The sequence below is a fragment of the Schistocerca serialis genome, chromosome 9 (genome assembly GCF_023864345.2).
Source record: "Schistocerca serialis cubense isolate TAMUIC-IGC-003099 chromosome 9, iqSchSeri2.2, whole genome shotgun sequence".
NCBI classification, from domain to species: domain Eukaryota; kingdom Metazoa; phylum Arthropoda; class Insecta; order Orthoptera; family Acrididae; genus Schistocerca; species Schistocerca serialis.
This window is the reverse complement of record NC_064646.1, coordinates 319,685,259-319,710,836: the sequence shown is the minus strand read 5'-3', so window position 1 is coordinate 319,710,836 and position 25,578 is coordinate 319,685,259. Positions and strand designations below refer to the sequence as shown.

Here is a 25,578-nt window from a genome sequence, read left to right as displayed (position 1 = left end):
TTTTATATGTTTTGGCAAACTTATTAGCATTTGAACTTTTTTCTTTTCTTAAGAAACCAGCTATGTCATTTAGGGCCTGAGAATTTTGATTTCCATAAGTCTTCAAATTCAGTTTTGATGAAAACCACCACTCCAGAGGTAGACAGACTGAAGAGCAAGGGTTATAACAATATATTGAAGTTTGAGATGAAACTAATTATAATGAATGGAAAATTATGAGACTATACCAAGTGTGCATGTGCTGCTGCAAATGCAGAGAAGGACACACATGTATGAATACTTGTACTTTTGCATGTGGATAAACATGTGAAGTTCACATGGAAGATACAACAAAGACAAAGGATGCTTGGGATATCCTGGAAGACCTGCTTGCTCGTAAGAATAAAAATAGGTGAATATTCTCTGGGGTGCTCTGTTGGACACCACATTACCCAAATTTGAAGGAAATTTTCAGAATTACAAAACCCATATTCTGGATGTGACCAACAAATAGTAGAGCATGGACAAACCAGTTTATGATATTCAGCTTCCTCAGTGGCAAGAACTGTCAAAGGATTCCAAGTCAACAGACAGGTCATTGTTTTGTGCACTTGGTATATCAGATTTGAACCAGAATGCATAGACCATTAATTCCAGAGCATCACCTCACATGAGGTGAAAACTGCAAACAAAAAAATTGTCAAGCGTACTGATAATGTTGAATTACTAAGTGAAAGTAAAGGAATGATTATTGTCAATTCATCTGTATATCTTCAATCTTGTTTCTGGCTTGGCCACTAATTTGTTGTTGATTTCTGCTTTTTGATAAAGACAGAAAGACAATGTTCAAAAGGAGTGGGCTACTTTGTTCTGGACAAAGGTAAATGGCATTTACAAACTAAAAGCTTTGAACCTGTGTCAGCTGAGCATGTTCTAGCTGTTAGTAAAATTGGTAATATGGAAGATATATGATGTCATAGGCTCTGTCATGTTAAGAGTTGACAATGGACTTAAAATCAAGTTTATAAAGTGGAGGCATAATGTTGGAGGGTGTGACTCTGAACCTGCTGACAAGTGTAAACCATGTGGGTTTGGTAAAATGTCTAAGTTTCCATTTACTAAGACTGGAGGAGAGCACGCATCTGAGATGCTCCACTTGATGCATGTGCATTTATGTGGCCCTACAAAGAAAATGTCACATGGTATGACTACGAACATGAATGTACTTGCAGATGATTATTTCAGGGAGTCATGCAGTTCTTTTCTCAATTGTAAAGATCAAGCATTTGATTCTTCTGCGAGTTTAAAATGTGGGCATAAAACAGTCTGGGTGCAAACATCAAAGCTATTAGATCAGACAATGGCACAAAATTGAGTCACCTCTTGGAGAGAATAGGATTGAGCATCAGATAAGTGTGCCCTCAGTCCATAACAGAATGATGATGTGGAAAAAAACTAATTTGTGAGTTTGCAACTGCATATTATTTGATTCTGGTCTACCTAAGCAATATTGGGCAGAGGCATGCAATAAAATGGTATACATAAAGGACAGTGTTCCCCAAAGAGTGCTTAGGGCAAGAATCCACAGGAGTCGTGGAAGGGTAAAATAACTTCTTTGAACCATTGAAAGTGCTTGGCTGCCAAGCCCCCCTTCAAACACCAGAACAGAAGAGAAAAAAATGGGATGCTAAGGCTAAGGAATTTATTTTTGCAGGTTACAATAAAATGCCAAAAGCTTGCAAAGTTACTGATCCACAGAACCCCAAGAAAATTGTGAAAGGCATGAATTTTGCATTCTGGAGGATGAACATGTGCAGGACTAATGATAGCAGGGCACCAGCTGTAAGTGAAGATTACTGTGTGTTCCGGCCAAGAGAACACTGTTGCACGGGGCAAGGCAGAGGAAGTAATGAGAGTCAGCAATACTGTTAGTGAAAGTGCCAACATTGACAAAAATCTGAACTATGCTCCAGATGTGCAGTCAATGGTATACATAGGAGACTGAGAATCTGTTGATGGATACTGATTCACCAGAAGACAATCAACAGTCAGAAAGTCAGCCTGTGTACCCAAACCCAAGGAGTACACAGATTATGTCACCTACTTGATATGTGATTTTTCCAGTTTTGGAAAAGATCCTATGAACCTGGAGGATGCCATGTCAAGGGGTGACAAAGAAGATTGGATAAAGGTGATGAAAAAGGAAATAGTCTAAAGTGTTTGCAGAAGAATGGTGTTTGGGAACTCGTGGACCCACCCAAGAGTGAAAGTATCATATGTTACAAATTGATTGGATAGGTAAAAAATCTACTCAACCAAGTGACGGCAGGAGAACACACATAACAGAAAGGTATTACATATGCAAGCTTTTGAGGCCAGTGGCTCCTTCTTATAACAGAAGGGTTGAAGGGGTGGGAAGAGGGGTCAAGGAAAAGGAATGGTAAAGTTTAGGAAAAGGGGTAGAGTTCGCAAAAGTCACCCAGAACCCTAGGTCAAGGGAGACCAGATGGGATGTGAAGGAAAGAAATCTTTCTGGCAGAAGAAGGAAACACAAGCTCCAAAAGCTTGCATACATAATACCTTTTTTACATGTGTGTTTTCCTGCCACCGCTTGACGAGTAGATTTTCTATCCATCCAATTACATAATGTTTTCAAAAATTGATTATTTTCATTGATAGTTTAAAAATCAGTATTTAAGTTGAAACAGAATACAGAAGATGCAGCACATTATCATGCTGGATTTGTTGCTAAGGGATTTGGTCAAAAATTTGATACATATTATGATGAAACCTTTTCTCCATTTGTGAGACATAGTACTCTCACAGCTCTCATAAGTTATCTGTAAATCTTGATCTTAAGATTAATCATCTTGACATTAAAACAGCTTTTCTACATAGGGGCTTGTAGGAAACAATTTTCATATAGCAATCAGACTGTTTTGTATCAAAATGTGATGAGAGTAAAGTCAATAAAGTACTCAAGGCCATTTGTGTTTCAAAAAATCAGGTACACAGTGTGATGAAACAGCAAAAAGTGTACTTTTTGAACTTGGTACAGTTGTGAATATTGATGAAAACTGCATGTACATTAAAAAGTCTGGTAAAAATCATACAATTATTGCTTTATAAGTTGTTGATTTTGATGTGTTTTGTAAAAACAGTTGATGAAAGATAAGTTGTACCCCAGCACTTTGCAATTTAGGAGAAGCAAAGTTCTGTCCAAGCATGTGAATAACTAGAAACTGGGAGGAAGAAAATTTGAAACTTTACCAGGAAAGTTACACTGCAGATGTGGTGAAACACTGTAATATGTTCGAATGTATTCCCATACAAACACCAATGTGGGATGTTTGGTGCATAATTGTAAGTTTACTAGTGAGCATTGGAGGGTAGTAAAAACAGTCGTTTGTTATCCCAAGAGAACTATGAACTATGGCATTGTGTTTAACAAAAGGGATTTTGATTATGTTTGCAGCTGATTTTGTTGACTAAAATTTTGTAGGTGATTTAAAAACTGGGTTGCTACAATATTTTTTGTTGCAGAAAATATAATTTTATGGGACTACAAGAAAATGAATAATGTTGAAATGTATCTGAACACACAGCTTTAAATTTTGCAGCCAGAGAAAACAGTGCATAGGAGACAACTGACAGGAGAATTGTTAAATAACGAACATCAAAATCATATAATAATTTTTCATGACAACCAAAGTTCTATTAGACCCTCACAAAATCCTGTGCTGCATTTCAGATCAAAACATGTTTTTAGTTTATCAGACAATGTGTGAAGAGAAGTGAGATTGTTGTTAAGTACTTGCAGTAAAAGGAAATGCCTACCAATGTATTAACTGAATCACTTGCTAGGGAGCAACACATGCATCTCATTTATTAGTCACAACAGTTAACAGAGCAAGTGGTATTGATGTTCCGTTGGTAATCTGGCATCGTATTTCATCTCTACTGCAACAGACTTTCTTTGCATTGTTGTTCCTTTGGCATCATGTATAAACAATGTAATGCAGATATGTGAATACAAGTATTATGAACGACATAATTGTTATTTTTACATCTCATCACAAATGCCACATTTTTACACAGAAATATAAATGTTTCTGGAAATGAAAGACACAAGAGGAATAAGGAAAGGATATGAAGCAGCACAAGCTATGACTCAGGGAACAAGGAACAGAGGCATGAGAAAGTATAGGTAATGGAAGGATTGTCCTCAGTCACTCATGACAGCGAGCCCGGAAAAAAATCTTTGATTTTCAGGCCGCATCATTTAAAAAAAAAAAAAAAAAAACACATACCCAAGCTCTCAACAGCTAGCTGTAAGTTTGTACGAGACATCTAAACAATGTAACAAATCTGACCACTTACCTTATGATAAGGCCACAGAACAGTTATTCTCTCCTACCTAGAACTGGATGATAGCTCCATAACAGTGCTAACTGAAGGCCTTAATTTTTCTCCAGCCAGATGTCTGGCAATATTCGATATTGTTAGTGGAGCAAAGTAGTGCATTCAGTATCCCTCGCACACCACAGCTGAGGATGTCACGTTAGCTACAAGCAAAATATAGCGAAAGCTAAGCCACTGAAATCTAATATTAGCCAGAGGAATGACGTGGCTTCCACTTATTACATGAGAACAAGGACTTGGTTGCCAACAAAGGAAATGCCACCACGGACCTGAACAATGAAGACTACTACCTAAAGATGCTACATTTATGAGATGATGACACACACCAGAAGCTTAGTTGTGATCTGACACAGGCCACTATCAGAATAAAAGGAACGTTCCTAAGGAACTCTAGTCTACCAGACAAAATGGTGAAGAAATTAATGCCTTTAAAGAAACCTATTGGAGGAGGCTCCGACAGAGAAAACAAGCAAGAAAACGATGTCAATTACGATAACGTACAAATGGATATGAGTGAGGAATCCAACAACAACCACACCAGTGGTAGCAGTAGCAGCAGCAGCAGCAGCAGCAGCAGTGGCACTAGCGGCTCAAGTAGTGAGTGAAAGTGATAGTGATAGTGACAAACACTCATCATCCAGTAGCTCACGTACATTCAGCAGTGGTGACGAGAGAAAGTGCCAGAGCCCTAAAGCAACTACTGCTGAAACTCCTATCGCCACATCACATGAAGCATCAGACGTTACGGCCACATCGCAAAGTGAGAAGGATACACGGCAGCCTGAAGTTGGCTCTGATATAACTGCAGAAAGGTGCAGTAATAGCCTTCAAAATCCAAATGATGCTAAGAAGCATGTACATAGTTCAGAAGACAAGAAGCGTTCACATAGCCCTGACCCCCAAAAGCATTCCCATTCACCAAACACTCGTCGGCGAAACTCTCATAGTTCTGATGGAGACTAGAGTCATTCCCGTGGAAATGCAAAAAGGCATTCAAGGTCACGATCTCGTGACCGTCGCAGGCGGGGAGAATCGTCAAGAAGTCCAGAGCGCCGGAAGCGATCTCCTTCCCAGAGAAGCAGAGACGACCGAAAACGATCATCACACAGTCCATCAGAACGCAGGAGAAGGTCAAGATCAGCAGATCATAAAAAGAGGTCCCACAGTCCATCCTCTAGGTCTCATAGGGGTGGAGATCGTGAGAGAGAGAGAGAGATAGAGACCGAAGGTCACGTTCTCCAACATATCGTCGGCCATATGAAAAAAACCAAACAAGCTAACAATTTTGGAACGTCTTGGAATTGAAATAAAAGCAGCAAATGATCCTACAGCACAACCTGTAACACCACAGCAACTTCTTCAGCGTTCAGCAGAAGAGCAGGCTCGACAGATTAAGTCTACTACTGGAATAGAATTTCCAAAATATTACAATCCAGCTGCAATGAGTCCTGCACGTTATGCTGAACAAATGCAGAAGAGGTGTCTCTTATGGGGCAACAAGGCAACAACTTCTACTGCAAAATCAGGTTCGTCAACACCACAAACATCTACCAATAAATGGGAAGGAACTACATTTGCCCAAGACCAAGATGGCAAAATGACAGCCAAGTTTAAGAGGCTGATGGGGATCAAAGATACAGCACAAGAAAGCTCTGGCTCTTCAGGCACAGAAGGAAATGAAATTGTCAAGAAGCAAGAAGAAATGTTCAACTCCATGGAGATGTAGTATGAGGTAGCAAGAGTAGCAACCCACACACATCGTGGGGTAGGCCTTGGCTTTGGTACTTTCCAGTACCCACGATAGCAAGAAAATGGGAGGGGCGTCATGATATCATCTGGGGATGTGATATTCATGAGTGCAGGAAATGAAATCGGATAAATGCAATAAGAAATTGACATTCTTCACATTCCTATTCACAAGGATTTCACTTTCAGCTCCTGCACTTCACAGTTTAAAATACTGTATCATTTGTACCTTCCAAGGAATATTTGAGTGGATTTCCAGTGTTAATTACAGTGTCTCACCTCTTCTTCCTTTAAGGATCTAAAGTCCTCCAAAAAGAATAATCTTAGTGGTACATTTTCATACACTCGTGTTTTAAAAAGGTCTCTGCATGTTTTGATTGGACATGTTTTAAACCCTTTCTCTTCCAACAAACAATTGATAGGGAAGTGGATTAAGGAGCTGGGATGTAAAATGTTCTATACATTCAAACTGTTCGGGTGTCTCGTGTATATACTGTTAAAAATGTAGAGTTTTCTATGAATGTGTGATTTTACAATGAAGTGCAAATTATAATGAATATATGATATGTTTGTGAATTTTGCTGTATTAAATGTTAGAAATGCACTATGTTTCTCTCAATGTTCAGCACTGAAGTGTCATCCTGTTATATTTGTCATTAAGTTTCTAATATAGTGCTGTATTAAGTTTTTGGTAAAATTTCTAAATTTATCTGCTGAATTCTTCTGCCTGCAGATGGACAGTTCTAATGTGGAACATCCCTCAATTTGACTGAATGTACTAAGATTAACGGCTATGCATTTTTACATACCAAAGTGAGTGTTAATTGTAAATTTCATACATAAAATTTTGTCTTTTAAGTCAAAGTTAATTAAAGAATGTGATTCTGAGCTAAGTAACGTATTAAGCTATCTGTGTAACCAGTTGTTTATCAGTGGAGTATTTCCTGAATGGCTGAAATATGCTGAAGTTAAGCCACTGTTTAAGAAGGGAGAAAAAGAAATAGCATCAAATTTCCGCCCAATTTCACTGTTGCCAGCATTCTCAAAAATTTTCGAAAAAGTGGTGTACAGTCGACTTTATAACCATCTTATCTCAAATAACATACTGTCAAAGTCACAGTTTGGATTTCTAAAAGGCTCTGATATTGAGAAGGCTATCTACACTTACAGTGAAAATGTGCGTAATTCATTAGACAAAAAATTGCAGGCAACTGGTATATTTTGTGATCTGTCAAATGCATTTGACTGTGTAAATCACTAAATCACAGTATCCTTTTAAGTAAATTAGAATATTGTAGTGTAACAGGAAATGCTGCAAAATGGTTCAAATCTTGTATCTCTGGCATGAAACAGTGTTATTAGGAAAGAGACATGTATCAAGCTATCAGGCATCATCCAACTGGGAATGAATTACATGTGGGGTCCCACAAGGTTCCATTTTGGGGCCCTTACTTTTTCTTGTGTATATCAATGACCTTTCATCAGTAACATTACCCCAGATGCCAAGTTTGTTTTGTTTGCCGATGATATAAACATTGCAATAAACAGCAAATCAAGTGTAGTCTTAGAAAGATCAGCTAATAAAATATTTGTGGACATTAATCACTGGTTCCTAGCCAATTCCTTGTCACTAAACTTTGAAAAAACACACTACATGCAGTTCAGAACTTGTAAGGGGTGTCCCACGAGTATATGTCTAACATACGATTACAAGAAGATAGAAGAAGTGGACAGTGTTAAATTCTTGGAGTTACAGCTCGATAATAAATTCACCTGGGAGGAGCACACCACAGAACTGCTGAAGCGTCTTAACAAATCTCTGTTTGCAATGCGAATTTTGTCAGACATAGGGGATATAAAAATGAAAAAGCTGGCATACTGTGCTTACTTTCATTCCATAATGTCATGTGGGATTGTTTTTTTGGGGTAATTCATCAAGCCAAGCTAAAGTTTTCCAGGAACAAAAATGTGCAATAAGAGTTATATGTGGTGTGAACTCAAGAACATCCTGCAGAAGCCTGTTTAGGGAACTAGGGATACTAACTACTGCTTCCCAATATATTTATTCCTTAATGAAATTTGTCATAAAAAATACATCACTTTTTCAAACCAACAGCTCTATTCATGGAATCAGTACTAGAAATAAGAATAATCTTCACAAGGATTTAAAGTCACATAGTCTTGTACAAAAAGGTGTGCATTATTCAGGAACACACTTTCAATAACTTGCCAGCAGAAAATATATATATATATATATATATATATATATATATATATATATATATATATATATATAAACAAAGATGATGTGACTTACCAAATGAAAGTGCTGGCAGGTCGACAGACACACAAACAAACACACAAAATTCAAGCTTTCGCAACAAACTGTTGCCTCATCAGGAAAGAGGGAAGGAGAGGGAAAGATGAAAGGGTGTGGGTTTTAAGGGAGAGGGTAAGGAGTCATCCCAATCCCGGGAGCGGAAAGACTTACCTTAGGGGGAAAAAAGGACAGGTATACACTCACACACACACACCCATATCCAACCACACATACACAGACACAAGCAGACATTTGTAAAATGACTCTTTCATATAGTGTTCATTAAAAAATGACGATCATTCCCCTTGGGACCTGTGGAATGGTACATTAGCTTATTTGTTTTAGTTGTAAATATTTGTCACGTATTGTTGTTTTTCTGACATGTTCCACATCCTGGAGGACCTCCTCACTACAGATCAATTGGAATGAAAGTAAATCTAATCTAATCTAATCTAATCTAATCTAATCTAATCTAACCTAACCTAACCTAACCTTGTGCTGTCAGACATCCCAGGCTTTCAGGAAAATGTTCCTCTTAGGCACATTGTTCGTGCGGTCAGTTCGCCTATCTACAGGATGGCAAAACATCTGCTGTTTAATTAGCACCCATACTGGGAGACTGAACACCATGTTGTAAATTCCCAAATGTTTGTTAGGACACTCAAGAAAATGATAATACAACGAAACAACGTAAGGATTACTCTGTGTCACTTTTTACGAGGATGCTCAGAGAGAATGCTTACAGCAAGGGAGACATTGCAAACGCTTTTCAGGTGCCACCGAAGGAGGACGCCTTGAGAATCGGTAGTAGAGGCCAAGCCAGCTGCTTTCCTGCCGTACTGTGGTGAAACAAGTAGCAAGTTAGGATGCGTACTGCAGAGACATTTACTCAGGTCAGCGTTCTGGGCTGTCCCCAAGATATGAGATATGCTGAGGCCTATTAAATATGAAGTAGTTCTGTGTGTCCCCAGTGTGTACAGTGTACCACACAAATGCAGCAGCATCTACAAAATTCAAACAGTCTGCACAGTTGCAAAGTGTTGTACAGAGCACAAACGACATATGAAACAATGGGAGCTTGACAAATTGGCTGTGGCTCAGCACTGCCTGGAAAATGGACAAAAAATACAATTTGAAAAGACAAGAGTCTTTGCTCATGCATCAACACAGTGGCATTTCATTACAAAGGAAGAGGTCGATATTAGAATAAACAGCAACAATTAAAGCAGACAGATGCTTGATGCTTGCAAGGAGGTGGGAGTAGCAGTTTAAAATGTGGCACTGCCCCACGCGTCACATAATGTCATTGGTTCTGCAGCAGACTGAAGCTGGTGTGAGCTGGGTGATTCGCCTTCTGTGCATGGTGGCTTGAAAACAGAAGCTTTTATTCAACGGAAGGGTTAATAGGAACATGAGAAAAAGGATCCCAGGAAATAAAGTGGAAAATAGTAAATTCAACAGGCATAATCTGTATAACTTCAGGCAGGGGGGTTACTTTCATAGTCTTGGATGTTACTGAATTTAGCATATGTTAAAACTGAGGAGTAGGTAAGAAATATGTATTTTTTTGTTTCCTCCGAAAAAATTCCTGCCCCGAGACAAAGGCTTCCAAAGATGACACAACGAACACCATTTTGAAGATGCAAATTTCAGAAAAAAATTTAAAATGCTGTATCTCTAACAGTTCTAGATATTTTGTTAGGTTTTTTTTATTTGAAAGATAATTGCTTTATGATTACAATGGTAACCTCTGTTTGGACATATCTGTCAAAGTTCTTTTACTGCAGACTTTTGAATTCTTTTATAATTTACAAAATTTTTTTTTCAAAAATGCCAATCCAGAAAAGTTAGAATTTTTCTGTTGATTAGTACCATGTAGTACTGTATTCTCTGTAAAGGAGAGCTTCTACTTTTAAGTTGGAAAGGTTTTATTTTAAACTTTCATGGGTAATGTATGTCTTCACTGAAGTCGTTTCTCACTAATTACTTTGTTACAATTTTTTTTTTTTCTATTGTCTCTGTTGCAGTTTTTCTTTTCACTATCATTGTTGTGGATACTTCTTACATTTTGTTGTAGTTTCTTTGTTGTGGTTGTTCATTGCAAGTTTCTGTATTGTAGTTGTTCAGTGCTAATTCGTTTACTGAAGAGGCTTCTAAGAAATCTGTGACCATCCAGTGAGTTCTGTGTTTTCGTGAGGAATTTTGCAGTTGACACAGTTGCAGTGTGTTTAGTGAAAAGGACTGTTCGAAATGTCTTGATGCATAGAACTCTGTTTCAAAGTGAAGATGGTTCCAGTGACAACTTTATGTCCTAAATATTTTGGCAGAATAACAACAATGATAGTATCTGAACAAGGTGAAGCCTCCAATAGTGCAGATGATGCAGATTTTGCATCAATAGAGGAAGAATTAAATAGCCTGAATTAGTCAGCTACAGAGGTAGGTGTTAATGCTGTTAAGAAACCGTAGTCAGTGAAGTCGAGTCATAAGCTCTATGCATCAAGAAAACGCAGAGAAATTACCTTAGCTGTGGATGAATGCACTACAGCAAAACTGACCACACTCTTCAAAGTAGAAATTTCATCTTCAAAAGAAAATGAACCAAAGCACTCTTGCACCTCTTACCAGGAACTTTTCACAAATATCAATTCAGCTGTTGAATATTGTGCATCCTACAGTGAAATGGTGCAAATTTTAAGTATTATTCCAGAGGCATTTTCAAAGAAATGTGAGGTCTGTAAAAGGAGTCTTTGGAAGGCCAGATCCCTATTACGGTCATCCTGTAGAAGCAGCTCAAGTTCAAATAGTGCAGTCATTTTATCTGGAAGATAAATGAGACTGTTCTTGCCAGAATGCCAACAAAAAAGACACTATAACTGTAACAGTTGAAGATCAAAAAGTTGTGAAAGTGAAGAGGTACACGACTCGCAATATTAAAGAAACTTTTGCAATTTATAAGAGCGACTATACAACTTCACATATTGGAAGATCAAAATTTTATGCACTATACCTAAGTGGGTAGTTCCATACCCACCTAGAGATGTCTGTTTGTTTGTGTGTGTACTGCGCAAATTTTGAACTATGTGTGGTAACTTTGAAGGACTTATTGGAGCACGTGACATACGACACCATGGTTGGGCGTGTGAAGTCATTAGTAGTCTGTAACTAAAAGTGAGAGACCTTTTTTGTTTCAAGAACGTGGTGACTGCCCTGTAAAGTGAGGACTGTCTTTACAGACACTTTGCATGGAAGATGTAGCAGATCAGTCTGCAGAAATTACATATGCAACATGGGAGGTAAAGTAATTAAGAAAACTGTTGCCTTTGACAGTTTCATTGATGAACTTGGTAAAAGGTCAGTGAAAGCAGTAACACACCAGCATCTGAAGAAATTGCAACAACATACATTGCAGAAGTGAAAGGGTGTGTACAGGCTGAAGAACTATGTCTAGTGCTTCACTGTGATTTTGCTGAGAACTGGTCTGTCATTGTCCCATAAGAAATACAAGGGTATTATTGGAGTAACGACCAAGTTTCAATTTTACAGCAGTGACATATTTTCAAAACAACACCACAAGTGTTGCAGTTATAAGTGGTGACACAGGACATGACTCAGCACATGCTTTGCTAGCAGTACGCAAAATTCTTCAACTGCAAACAGAGGCAGAGAAGATCATCATCATGTCTGATGGTGCTCCTAGTCATTTTACAAATTGTTACCAGCTGTTTGAATTAAGTCGCTTGTGGCAACTGACTGGGTATTCAGTGCTACTGGTCACAGGAAGGGACCTTGTGATCATGTAGGAGGCCTGCTGAAGCACCACGCTACAATGCATGGTCTTTTAATACCAAATGTGGCTGCGATTCAGAATGCTGAGGATTTTACAAGAGTCATGAAATCTTGCACACCCACAGCCCTCATTCTTTTGTCCAAAGAGGAAATCAAAGATATCTGTGAGCAGAAAAAAGAAGAATGGTCCAAACAAACTACTCCTTTGAAAGAAATTCAGAAGACACATTTTTGGACTCAAAGTGATGGGCGAACTCACATTGCACCCACTGTAAAAGAGCAAGAAAGAAGAAATTTCGTTTGTTCAGCCAACATCTCAGAAACAGCATGATAATATTCAGATTCACACCCTGAGAAGGGGGATGTTTGTGGTGTGTGTATATGACTGACTGGTGGATTGCAGAGATTATAGACACCAGTTATGAGTTAAATGAAATTGTAATGAACTTTATGCTACCATATGATGGACCAGCTGCTGGATATAGGTTTCCAGCTGAAGGACAGCAACAACACTATCAGTGCTCACTTCCTGTTCACAATGTTTTTGGAGATCATAAGTGCTCCAGGTCCTATTGGTTCAACAGGAAGGCATCACTCTATATCAAAGGAAGATACTGAAGCAGTGGAACACATTTTTTGACTGGCTAATTTCAGTACAAAACAGAGTGCACAGAAAATGTCTAAATTGAAACTCTTAAGTCTTTGGACCTTTCACATACATTCTGGAACCATTTAAAATGCTTGTAAAATGAGTCTCTTACTCATCTTTCAAAACTAAAATTATGTAAGACTACGTTTTGATTTTGATGAGCCTATTATGTAATAATGTGGTAATAAAATAAGTTGTATGCATGGCAATTGTTTATAAAACCTAGAAGTCGAAACTCTCCTTTTCAGAGAATGTAGAACTATATGGTACTAATCAACTGGAAACAAAATTTTATGGATTGGCATTTTGAAAAAAATATTTTTTCATAAATTATAAAAAAAGTTCAGAATGCTATAGTTGGTGGGTTGGTTTAAAAAAGGTAGAGGGCAGACCAAACTGCATGGTCATTGGTCCCTTGTTCCTGGTAAAATAATTACACAAGGGAAAGAAGAAAAGAAAGGAGACCTACAGCACAGTAACATGAAAAAGGAAGAACCAGAAGAATGACAGGACAACCAAAACTACTATGGACAAAACAGGAAAAGAGAACCAGAGAGAGAAGCAAGAAACAGGTAGAAGGGGTAAAAACAAGAGAGCAGATGACCGTGGCTGGCCAACCACAAAACATCCACCCTAAAAGCATCAGAGTGGAGAACACAAAGGGACAAAGGACATGCGCTATAACTTACATAGAATGATAAAACCCACCATCACGTGTAAAATGTAAAACTAAATTAGCTGATGAGGCGTTGTCGGCTAAAATTAATGGCAATGAGTCAGATAACTGAAGAGTCTGTCACACGGCAGCCAAAGAAGGACCGCTCACCAAGATAAGGGCCACTGTCGCCGGACTGACACTGAGGTGAGGTGAGCCGAGCCATCATGGAGCAGGAGGTAGCAGTGATGTCACACAAGCGGGGCCAATGTGGAGCCAGCAGAGAACCACAGAGTCCCTGTGAGAGGCCTCACATTCGTAGTCTCCTTAATGGCATGCAGTTTGTTTTGCGTGCTGAGGTTATGCCATTTTGTCTCCCAAAGCCGCAAAACCTTGCAGCGTAGTACTGAACCAAGATCAGTTGCAGAGAAGCCGATTTCCATAAGTGGTTTCCACATAGCCTGTTTGGGCAGCTTGTCGGCAAGTTCTTTGCCTGGGATTCCGATGTGACCTGGGGTTCAGACAAACACCACTGGACGACCGTACGGTTCCAGGGACGTTTCCAGGACATATATGGACTCCTGGATGGTAGCTACCAAAGGATGACAAGGGTAGCACTTGTTGATAGCTTGTAGGTTGCTCAAGGAGTCAGCACACAGAAGAAACGACTATCCAGGGCATGAACAGATGTGCTCAAGAACACGAGATACAGCCACCACAGCTCGCCAGTGAAAACACTGCAGCCATCGGGCAAGGAATGCTGTTCAATATGTCCTCCATGGACATACGCGAAGCCAATGTAACCATCAGCCATTGAGTCATCAGTGTAAGTCACTTTGTGGCCTCAGTACATGTCAAGAATCAAGAGAAAGTGGCAGCAGAGAGTCGCCGGGTGAACTGAGTCCTTATGGCCATGTGAAAGGTCCAGGCGAAGCTGTGGCCTAAGTGTACATCATGGAGGTGTATGTGAATGGACCTCAAGTATAGGTGGTAAAAGCAAGGACTCCATTTCGAAAAGAAGGGATTGGAACCAAACTGCAATTGGAAGCCCTGATGTGGGCCGCCGAAGCAGGAGATGAACCACCATGGGTGGGAAAAGGAGACAGTGATTCGGATGTGCAGGAGAATTACGAATGTGTGCAACGTAACTGGCAAGCAGTTGTGCACACCGAACCTGTAATGAAGGGACTCTGGTCTCCACTAGGATACTGGTCACCAGACTCGTCCTAAGAGCTCCTGTTGCTAGTCAAACGCCACAGTGCTGCACTTGGTCGAATAAATGCAATTCTAAGGGCATCGCCAAACCATAAACCAGACTCCCATAGTCAAGGCAGGATTGAACAAGGGCTCTGTAGAGATGTAGCAGCTTAGAGCGATCTGCACCCCAATTGGTGCTGCTCAGGCAGCGGAGGGCATCAAGGTGCAGCCAGCACTTCCGCTTAAGCTGACGAAGGTGAGGAAACCAAGTCAATCGGGCATCGAAAACCAGTCCTAAGAATCGATATGTCTCCACTACAATGAGTGGATCATCATCAAGGTAAAGTTCTGGTTCTGGATGAACAATACGACACCGACAAATGAATGACACAAGACTTTGCAGCCGACAACTGGAAACTGAAGGCTAGAGTCCATGACTGCGCCTTTTGGATGGCTCCCCGTAGGCGCCACTCAGCAACACCAGTACTGGTGGAGCAGTACGAAGTGCACAAGTCCTCTGCATACAGAGAAGGTAAGACAGACGGACCTACAGCTGCTGCTAGACCATTAAAAGCCACTAAAAATGAAGAGACACTCAATACAGAGCCCTGCGGGACCCCATTCTCCTGGATATGGGGGGGTTACTATGAGAGGCACCAACTTGGACATGGAAAGTATGAAGCGACAGGAAATTTTGGATAAAAATCAGGAGCAAGCCTTGAAGACCCAAATCGTATAATGTGGCAAGGATATGATGTCACCAGGTCATGTCATACACTTTCCGTAAATCAAAAAAGACGGCAACCAGATGTTCAGATGGCAGACTCGAGGGACACAAGATTATCAGTGGTAGAGCGGCCCTGGCGGAAGCTGCCCTGACATGGGGCCAGTAGGCCACGTGACTCCAGGACCCAACCCAACCGCTGACACAGTATATGTTTCAGCAGCTTACAAAGAACATTAGTGAAGCTGATGGGCCAATAGCTATCCACATCAAGCAGGTTTTTACCAGGTTTGAGCAACAGAATGATGGTGCTCTCCTGCCACTGCGATGGAAAGACGCCATCGCACCAGATCCGGTTGAAGATGACGAGGAGATGTCGCTTGTAGTCAGATGAGATATGCTTAATCATCCGACAGTGGATCCAGTCTGGCCCAGGAGCTGCGTCACGGCAATGTGCAGGGGCACTGAGGAGCTCCCGCTCTGTAAATGGGGCGTTATAGGATTCACTGTGGCATATAGTGAGTAAGAGGACTTTCCCTTCCGGCCACCGTTTGAGAACACGAACGGCTGGGGGGCGGGGGGGAGGGGGGGGGTGTATTTCTCCGACGCAGAGGCACAATCTCAGTGCTCAGCAAAGTGCTCGACAATCGCGTTTTTGTCAGTAGATAACACGTCATTTATTTTAACACTGGGAACACCTGTTGGCGTCTGGTAACCGAAAAAACATTTGATCTTTGTTCAAACTTGGGAAGATGACGTATGGTACACAAGGCTCAAGATATATCTCGAGCAACACACCTGTTTCCGTCATTTGATAAGTTGGTGAACGCAGGCACAGAGACGTTTAAAGGCTATGAGGTGCTCCAGGGAAGGATGCTGCTGTAGAGCTCGCCGATGATCCTTAATCGCATCAGGGACTTCCAGCGACCAACAAGGGACTGCCTTTCACCAGGGGCACCCTAAAGAGCGAGGGATCGTGTTTTCTGCCACAGAAATGATTGCTGTAGTCACCTGCTCAACCATCACATCAATGTTACTGTGTGGGGGAGATTCAATGGTGACAGTAGAGATGAAAGTTTCCTAGTCCACCTTGTTTAAGGCCCATCTGGGCTGGCATCCATGGGCCTGATGCTGGGGCAGTGACAAGAAGATGGGGAAGTGGTTACTACCACACGGGTCATCATGTGCTCTCCAGTGAATAGATGGGTGAAGTTTTGGGCTGCAAACTGATAAATCAATGGCCGAGTAACTACCATGAGCCACACTGAAATGTGTGGCAGCCCCAGTATTTAAGAGGCAGAGGTCGAACTGAGAGAGCAAAGTTTCAACATCTTTGCCTCGTCCAGGAAGCACGGTGCCACCCAACAAGGCGTTATGGGCATTAAAATCTCCCAAAAGTAGGAAAGGTTTAGGGAGTTGATCAGTCAGTGCAGCCAATATGTTCAGGAGCACTGCACCATCTGGAGAAAGATATACATTACAGACAGTTATTTCCTGCATCGTCCTTATTCTGACAGCCATAGCTTCAAGAGGTGTTTGAAGGGGCACAAGGTTCACTACAAACTGAGTTTAGGACATAAACGTAAACTCCATCTGACAATCGATTGCAGTATCACTTATAGCTGCGGAGGGCAGGGGTCCGCACTGCTGGGAACCAGGTCTCCTGGAGGGCAATGCAGAAAGCAGGCGTAAAGCTTAACGGTTGCCATAGCTCAGCCACACAGTGGAAACAACCGCCTCAAGCCCACTGGAGGATGATGTCATCGTGAGACTGGGAAGGCATGGAACATTCAATGAGGCAGTTTACGCCTCAGGGTCACCTGCTGCCACCAACTTTTTGCCCGAGCAGTCTATATCCATTGTGTCTGAGGATCCGGCGAGATCTAGGTCCTCAGCGAATGCCAGAATCTCCACCTCATCCTCAGAGCTTGTAGGTAGCGGGGGTGTGGGTGCCACCGCAATTCCCTTGGTCTTGGGAACCTTCTTTTTGGATTTCTCTCACTGCTCCTTGGGTCTCCCTGGCTGGGAGGACTTCACTGATTCAGCTCCCATGACTGAGAATGAGTGTGAAGCCCTACGACCAGCTGCTTTTGCTCTCTTCAGGCACTGGTGGGTGTCATCTTTCCCACTAGCAGAAACCTGGAAAGGGAGTGACCCAAGGGACCCTTTCCTAGAGAGAGAAGCGAAAGAAGACTTACACTTCTCTGGCTCAGAAGTGGGGACTGATAGCCCCGATGGTTGGAGGCCATTGCTCCCGATGTAGGAGATGCGGGAGCAACAAAGAGGGAAGTGCCCCCCACTGTCAAGGGGGCAGGTGTAGTCTCACGGTTGTTAGAGGCAGCAACAGAAATGCAAGAAACTGATGGGGCAACAACTGTTCTCGTAGCAGTGGCGTAAGAGGAGGTCATAGCCACAGGATGTAGGCATTCAAATTTCCTCTTAGCCTCAGTGTAGGTCAGTCAGTCCAGGCTCTTTTATTACAGGATTTTCCTCTCTTTCTGTAAAATCCTGCAGTCTGGCAAGCAAGTTGAATGATGCTCTCTGCAGTTGACACAGATGGGAGGCAGGGAACATGGAGTATTGGGATGAGATGGACGTCCACAATTATGACATGCGACACTTGAAGTACAGCAGGAAGACATAAGGCCGAACTTCCAGCACTTATAGCATCACATCAGGGGAGGTATATATGGCTTGACATCACAGCGGTAGACCATCAAATTGACCTTCTCAGGCAATGTGTCACCCTCGAAGGTCAAGATGAAGGCACCGGTGGCTACCTGATTATCCCTCGGACCCCGATGGATGCGCCTGATTAAATGAACACCTTGCCGCTCTAAACTGGTGCACAGCACGTCGCCAGATTGCAAAAGAAGGTCCCTGTGGAATATAATACCCTGGACCGTATTTAAGCTCTTATGGGGTGTGATGGTAACAGAAACATCCCCCAACTTGTCACAAGCGAGTAATGCCCATGACTGGGCATTGGATGCTGTTTTTATCAAGACTCACCCAGAGCGCATTTTGGAAAAGCCCTCCACCTTCCGAAAGCTTGTCCTCTACATGTTCCATAGAAAACTGAGGCTTCATGGACATGAAAGATTCCCCATCAACTCTCGTACATACGAGGTACTGGGGCGAATAAGCTTCACTGCTATCCTTAGCCTGGCATTCCTCCCATGGTGTGGCCAGGGAGATTGACGATTTGGGGTCATATTTCTCAGCATTGAAGTTAAGACTTTGCACGCTTAGAGGCTGCTGGCAGCGAACCACCAGCAAGAGATGACGTACTATGCTTCATGGCGTGTCATCTGCCCTGATGCCACCCACTCTGACCAAGGGCCCTCCCCACGGGCGCCACCCAGCCTCAGCAAGGGTCACCTGGCAGAATGGCCATTGCCGGGAATCCCAATGCCCCAGGGCGATGGGCATTTACTCCATGGCATACATGGTGAGTTAACGGAGCAGGTATCAGCACAGTGATGCCTTTGTTGTCAGGGGGCTACAACCAACAGGGTACATGGTGGCCCCACCTCAACAGACTGGCTACTGTACTGGATATGAGGTGCTAAGAAGTCCATGGTCATCGTCTGGGCAAAACACGACATTGCATAATGCATGGTGGAAAACGCACCCAGGAAGGTGTCCTTGCCCAAGAGATGGAGAATGAGCAGGACTGCAATGTGATGACAAGAAAGTGGGCTAAAGACCTCAATGCACGATAGACACAATGCACCATGTAAGGCGCCCTTCCCCAGTTGGCTCACTCTTCAGGAAAAATTTAGAAAGATGGAGGTCAAACCCGACAGGGGACCATCACATTAAGGCCAAAACATGTGAGACTCCTTTTAGTCACCTGTTAAGGCAGGCAGGAATACCACAGGTCTATTCTAACCCCCAAACCTGCAGGGGGAATGCTATAGTAAAAGAATTTGACAAATAAGTCCAAATGGAGGATTTCTTTGTAATCACAAAGTGATTATCTTTCAAATAAAAAAACTGTTTTAAAATTTTTTCCAAAATTCACATCTTAAAAATGGTATGCGCAGTGTCATCTTTGGAGGGCTGTATCTCAGAGCAGAAATTTTTTTGGTGAAAACAAAAAAAAAAAAAAAAATACATGTTCCTTCCTTAGAACTTCATTTTAAAATATGCTAAATTCAATAACATCCGAGACTGTGAGGGTAAGATTTTCTCCTAGCCTGCCTAAATTGATATGGACTATGCCAACAGACAAATGCAACAGCGAGCTACAAGAGGGGGACCATGCAAATCATATAAGAGAAGAAGCAAGTAGTCATCCCACTGGGGGTCTAGGTTTGAATGACTAAGGCTATGAATATAGGATGGACAATGAGAAATGTGAAAACAGGTAAGAGCCAGTCCTGAAATGAAGAAATGTTCTTTGTGGATAACATTTTGCAAGAACGGAAAGATTTGACATGACTTTTACTACAATCAAAGGAGAAAGCACAATAAAAATATGACATAGGAAAAGTAGGCGAGTATTTGCAGTTATTACAAAATGTAGATGGATGTGAAATACTTAAAGTAACAGTGGCCAAGTTGCATGTTGACACAGACCAAAGGTCTACAATTTCATGAGATGAAAATAATTTTTATGATACTGCTGGTCATTTAAGTGATGTTGTTGTTAATGAGCTACTGATATACTCATTTTTAGTATGCCTGAAGGTAGTTACAGTGAAGCTGTTACTGCTGGAGGCAATTGTGATATGTAGAAAGAAGTGTGGCTACTGATGACATAGTTAATTATCTTTTTATAATGTAGAAAATGTTGATGAGGCCTATGCAAAAAAAGACAATAAATAAATAAATAAAATAAATGTCTTCCTAATGATGAAACCATACACAATACATGAGAAATGGAATTTGAAGCTAAATATATAGTACAGGCAGAGATGAGTTTTAAAATAAGATGTAATGATTACAAAGATTCTTCTGAACTGAACAATTTTGACAGATCGATAACCACCCGTGTCCATATTGCTTGACCTCCACTTTCTGAAATGGCTCAAGATCTGTATTACATACACTACAACAAGGAAAGAAATTGGACTCACTGGAAAAACTAGAAATATTTATACAAAATAACAAGGACACTTTTGTTTTAACTGATGAAGTAATGAGTGGCTTGAGGTTTTTTGTTAGAAGCTTTGCAAGTATGCTATAACACACTCCCTCATGCCTAAGGACGATGCAATAAGTGTCAGAAAGCCAATCATCGTCTCCCAGTAAGTGCAATATGAGGTGGCTGTGCCAGCCAACGTAAGAAGACAGTGTGAAGAAGCAAACGAGTGTGTGGGTTCTATTGTCTTCAGTGCTGAGATAATTTATTTAGTTTGTTCATTGGAGGGAAGCGTAGGGAAAGGAGAGGAAGATGCGTAGCAGCCTTTTGACTGCTAAGATGACAGACTGCAGAAAGAGTTAAGGATGCCGCAATTTGAACAGGGAACAAGAAAATGTTATTAATAATATATTAAACTGACAGAACTTTGCAATGGGGCACGGATGATGTGATGATAATGACACTAACTGGAGACTGGGACATATGGAGGGTAGAGTCTAAGCAAGATTGTGGCAAGACTGAAGGATTTGTTGTGGGGAACACACACATTTAAGATAACCTAGTGGTGTGGTAAAGTTGGGAGATAACAAGGTAGCACAAAAAGTAACAGTGATTGTAAAACAGATCTTGAAATTGACCATTTTGAGCTACATCGCATTTTATGTAGCTTGGTAGTTAAGCTAACATAAATCACACTCTGGTGGTGACCGCCCACGAGGTTGGGCAGTTCATTTATAATAGGACCTAATGTTCAAACAGAAAGATGTGAATTGGTTGCAGCAAAGTCAGTATAATATAGCTGCTCTCCCATGTTGACAATTAACGTATAATCAGAATTTTTTGCGATGCTGGACCATGAACAACGGTAACTTCGTAAAGTTCAACTGCAGCACATCGTAACTGTCTTCACATCCGCTACTTGCTGTAGCATTATTCTGAAGTCAATCACCACAATAAGTTGGTTGTTACCAAGATTAAATAAGTGCTAACACGTTCTTGTTTCTTGAACTTTGGCCTACATTTCAATACGATAATCAGATCCGGCGGAGCTCATTAAGCAACACATTACATTTTTCTGACTTCAATCGATTCCAGTTATTTCACAAATATATTCAAGACTGGTTGTCGTCTCTCAATGTCTCTTGACTAAATTCAATACAGTTTGAGCCTGATGGCATTTTCAACGAACACCATCAATCTGAGTTTGATTGTGACTTGGATCATTTCTTAGCTTCCATTAAACGTAGGCCTTTAGTTAATGATGGATTACGAACTTTCTTCGAAGTTCTTCAACTATTATATCGAGAAGAGAATACTTCCCTACAGACCATTTTCTCTCTTGCGATCATAAACAAGATCGGAATAGCTGATACTTCATTTTACGACCAGTAAACACCTGTTCAATATGATGTTTTCATTCATAGCTAAAATCATCCAAACGCGAAATTCGCTTAGGTACACAAAAAAATTAGGATACGAGTTACCAACAGCTAAGGCCTGAATGTGATGTTATCGACAAAGATTGGCAAATATCTCAAATACTATACAATAGGAGTAGAGGCATAACAGTTCATGACAAGCAGATCGCCTTACCTGTAAGTGTCTTTGAAGTAAACTTATTTTCCCGTCATTTTGAAACCTAAGATAGTGAATTGCATTTGACACAAATGCCTTCATGTGTTGACATTTATCCATTTTCGTCTCACGCAAACAATAAACCTCTTAACATGAAACGACCAGTAAACATATTCAAAATTGACACCAAATATGACGTACATCAAAGAACACAGAAAGATGTTCGACTAACGCTCGTATCGATCAACAGAAGATGGTGACAAGCTACTTTACAAGAAAAAAACTACGTGAACCGAATTCTGGGTTAACTTCAAGCAAAAACCGACCTTAAATACGTTTGCTTTTCCTTTTATAAACGACGTGGTGACATCATTAAGTCTCTTCGTCACAATAAGTGAGTGAACTCATCACAGACTATCAGGCATATCTTTGCCGCAGTCGGGGCTTAATTATTACCAGTGGGTTTTTGTCACCTGCTTCCTTCGCCGAGAAGCCCGAGATCGCTCACGCACGCTTCACGCTTGTGTGATGGCGTTCGACCCCGTGATAAGCCTCGTATCCTGGTGGTGAGAAAATTTTTACTGCCAGTATTTGGTTGGCAAGGGGAGGAGAGGTAACAGCATAAAGTTCATAACCACCAGGCTTTGCATCAGTGACCTGTTTTTAATACCAAACCTCTCCGCATTGTCTCATAAAGTGAGTGCAGTGACACTGTTGACGCCAAACCGTGTGTTGGCTGGGGACGTTAAGCTTGGTGGCCCCTTTGGTGCTATGTGCCAGCATCAGATTTCACCCTTTCCCTTCTTTCATTATCATAAGACAACACAAACAGTACACTACACACAATAGTGCATACAAAAAGGTTTTGTGGAGCATGTTGCATATGAACAAACAAACAAAAGTTGTTTATCCACATTCCTGTTTACCTTATGTGTCTACAAATAAATGTTATTTGTTAAATAACTGAACAGTTATTTTATATGGATAAAATATAATATACGAGTTCCCACAGTGATGACCCTGAGAGAGAGAAATAAGGGGTAACAGTGTGAACAAATCATTGTGAGGAATGGACTCGTCGACACAATCACCCCAAACTGAAAGCAAGAGGGAACAATACTTACTGCTCGATCTAGGATCACGACCCACAATTATTCATCCGCTGCAAAACGGAAGGGTAGATGAAAATGTATATGATGGGAGTACATACATGCAGTGTAGTCTTCCTGTGTTCTGGCCGAAGTGACCTCAGCTCTGGTGCACACATGCTGAACACTTCTTTTAATAGCGCCAGATCCCAAAAATTGATAGACTTAATATCATGGTTTCGCATCTTGATTTAGGAATGACAGAAAAATAAAATAAAGGTGTCACAACAAAGTTACGCTGGGCTAAAGGAAACTTTCATACAGTGTTACAAATTGTTGCCAGAGCTGTGATTACAAAAATTTTTCGTAGGTGAATATATTGGTGGCAAGACTCTGCCACAATTACTCAAAGCTCTTGGTACATTAGCAGGCCCTGAAACTCTAACTGAATAACCCTTATGTATATTAACATTTCATAAACCTCCATTCAACATCAGCGCCATCACTGCAGCACAAACGTAAAACTTACTTAGCAAAGAAGGTAGACAACATTGCAAACAGCTGAAGTTTCCTCATGTGCAAGAATCAACAAGAGCCAAGACAGAGAGCCCAAAACGTGCTTGGTTCTGTAAACTGACGTCACTGATCCTGGAACATACATAAATACTTCACACCAGCAACATGGATCGACCAAACACACCACGGAGCAACTAGTGGCACAAGTGGCAAAACTCAGCGTGCAAGCGGCTACACACAAACAACAGCTTCAAAGTCACAGTTGGAAAAAACGTAAAAATGGCATCCCACGAAACTCACCACAACAATGATGCTGGAGCCATAAGAATATCAGTAACTCTGCTCATCAATACACCCAGCCCTGCAACTACCCATAATTTCGAAGACCAGAGTTAAAGAGTGCTGATGTCTGTCAGCCGAATTCTGGGTTAACTTCAAGCAAAAACCGAGCTTAAATACGTTTGCTTTTCCTTTTATAAACGACGTGGTGACATCATTAAGTCTCTTCTTCACAATAAGTGAGTGAACTCATCACAGACTATACAGGCGTATCTTTGCCGCAGTCGGGGCTTAATTATTACCAGTGGGTTTTTGTCACCTGCTTCCTTCGCCGAGAAGCCCGAGATCGCTCACGCACGCTTCACGCTTGCAGGGCCAGTCATCAATCCAAGAGTTTTTTTATTAACATGGGTTTATAAATGAGTGTCTATCCAAGAAGAACCAGTGATTCAGTGACAGCAACACTGCAACATGTACTTACTGTGGCCAACAACTCCAGAATTCCTGGGTTCAAACTTTCATACCACATGGACCTTTGTTCTTGCAGACGTACCTGGTGTTATAATTGGAGCAAACTTTTTACATAACAATCCACTTTTGCCCGACCTGGTCAACTGACGATTGGTACCAGTAGCCAGAAGACATTGCCTACCACATCTTCTGAATCAGGTCCAGTGCAGTGTGATGTCCTATGGCTTTTCACACGAAAATTACCAGCACTTCTAAAGCATTATATATTGATATGATTCTGTACCTGTGACCATGCAGGGTGCACACATCTGCAACGGGCAAGAAGAGCCCCATGAGTCATAATTATTCGTGTGCTGTAGGAAATGTCGTAGCACTACCTGAGGAGTCAGTTTTTCGTAATCTGCTTTAAAACTTTCCAGCACTCGCCAACACCATAAAATGCTCACACAGTAGTCACCAGCACATCCATATGACACAGAGTCAATCTGACGCATTGAGGCCATGAAGCTGCTCCCTGGAGAAAAAGAGTTTGACTAACTTCTGAATGCAGGTATTGTGACCAGATCCGATAGCCCATGGGCCTCCCCAGTCTACATGGTTTTTAAGAATATTAGATAATTATTGGAGAGTATGTAGAGACTATAAGGCACGCAATGCATCCACAATTCCAGGATGCTGCCTTGCACCTGACATGAATGATTTTTACAGTGTGATTAGCAATGCCAAAATATTCAGAGTGATAGGCTGCACCAAGGCGTTTTCCCAAATTTCCATAGTTCCATCTGACATAACAGAAAGAGTAGTGGTCACACCATTCAGCTTGCCTGAGTACAATTATATGCCATTTGGCCTTGGTAATGCCATTCAAACTTGGTAACGTTCATGCATGAGGTGCTTCGAGAATTACCATTCACATCTTGCTATATGGATGAGATTCTAGTATTCTCTACTTCATTAGAACAGCATGTTGAACACCTGCAGCAGCTTTACTATTGCCTACGAGAGTACTGTATAATAATTATTAACGAAACAAAGTGCATATTGGAAAAACATAAGGTTCCTGGTATATTTGGCCTTCC

The 25,578-nt window shown here is 41.2% G+C and overlaps 1 protein-coding gene across 1 annotated transcript in view; it reads right to left on the bottom strand.

Moving 5' to 3' along the window:
* LOC126419074 (uncharacterized) overlaps nt 1–22,333 on the bottom strand; it is a 183,272-nt gene extending 160,939 nt beyond the window's left edge. Inside the window, exon 1 of the mRNA XM_050086159.1 lies at nt 22,164–22,333. Coding sequence (XP_049942116.1) covers nt 22,164–22,265 — 102 coding nt within the window. The 5' untranslated portion in view covers nt 22,266–22,333. The remainder of the gene's footprint in view (nt 1–22,163) is intronic.
* Between the last annotated feature and the right edge of the window lie 3,245 nt (nt 22,334–25,578).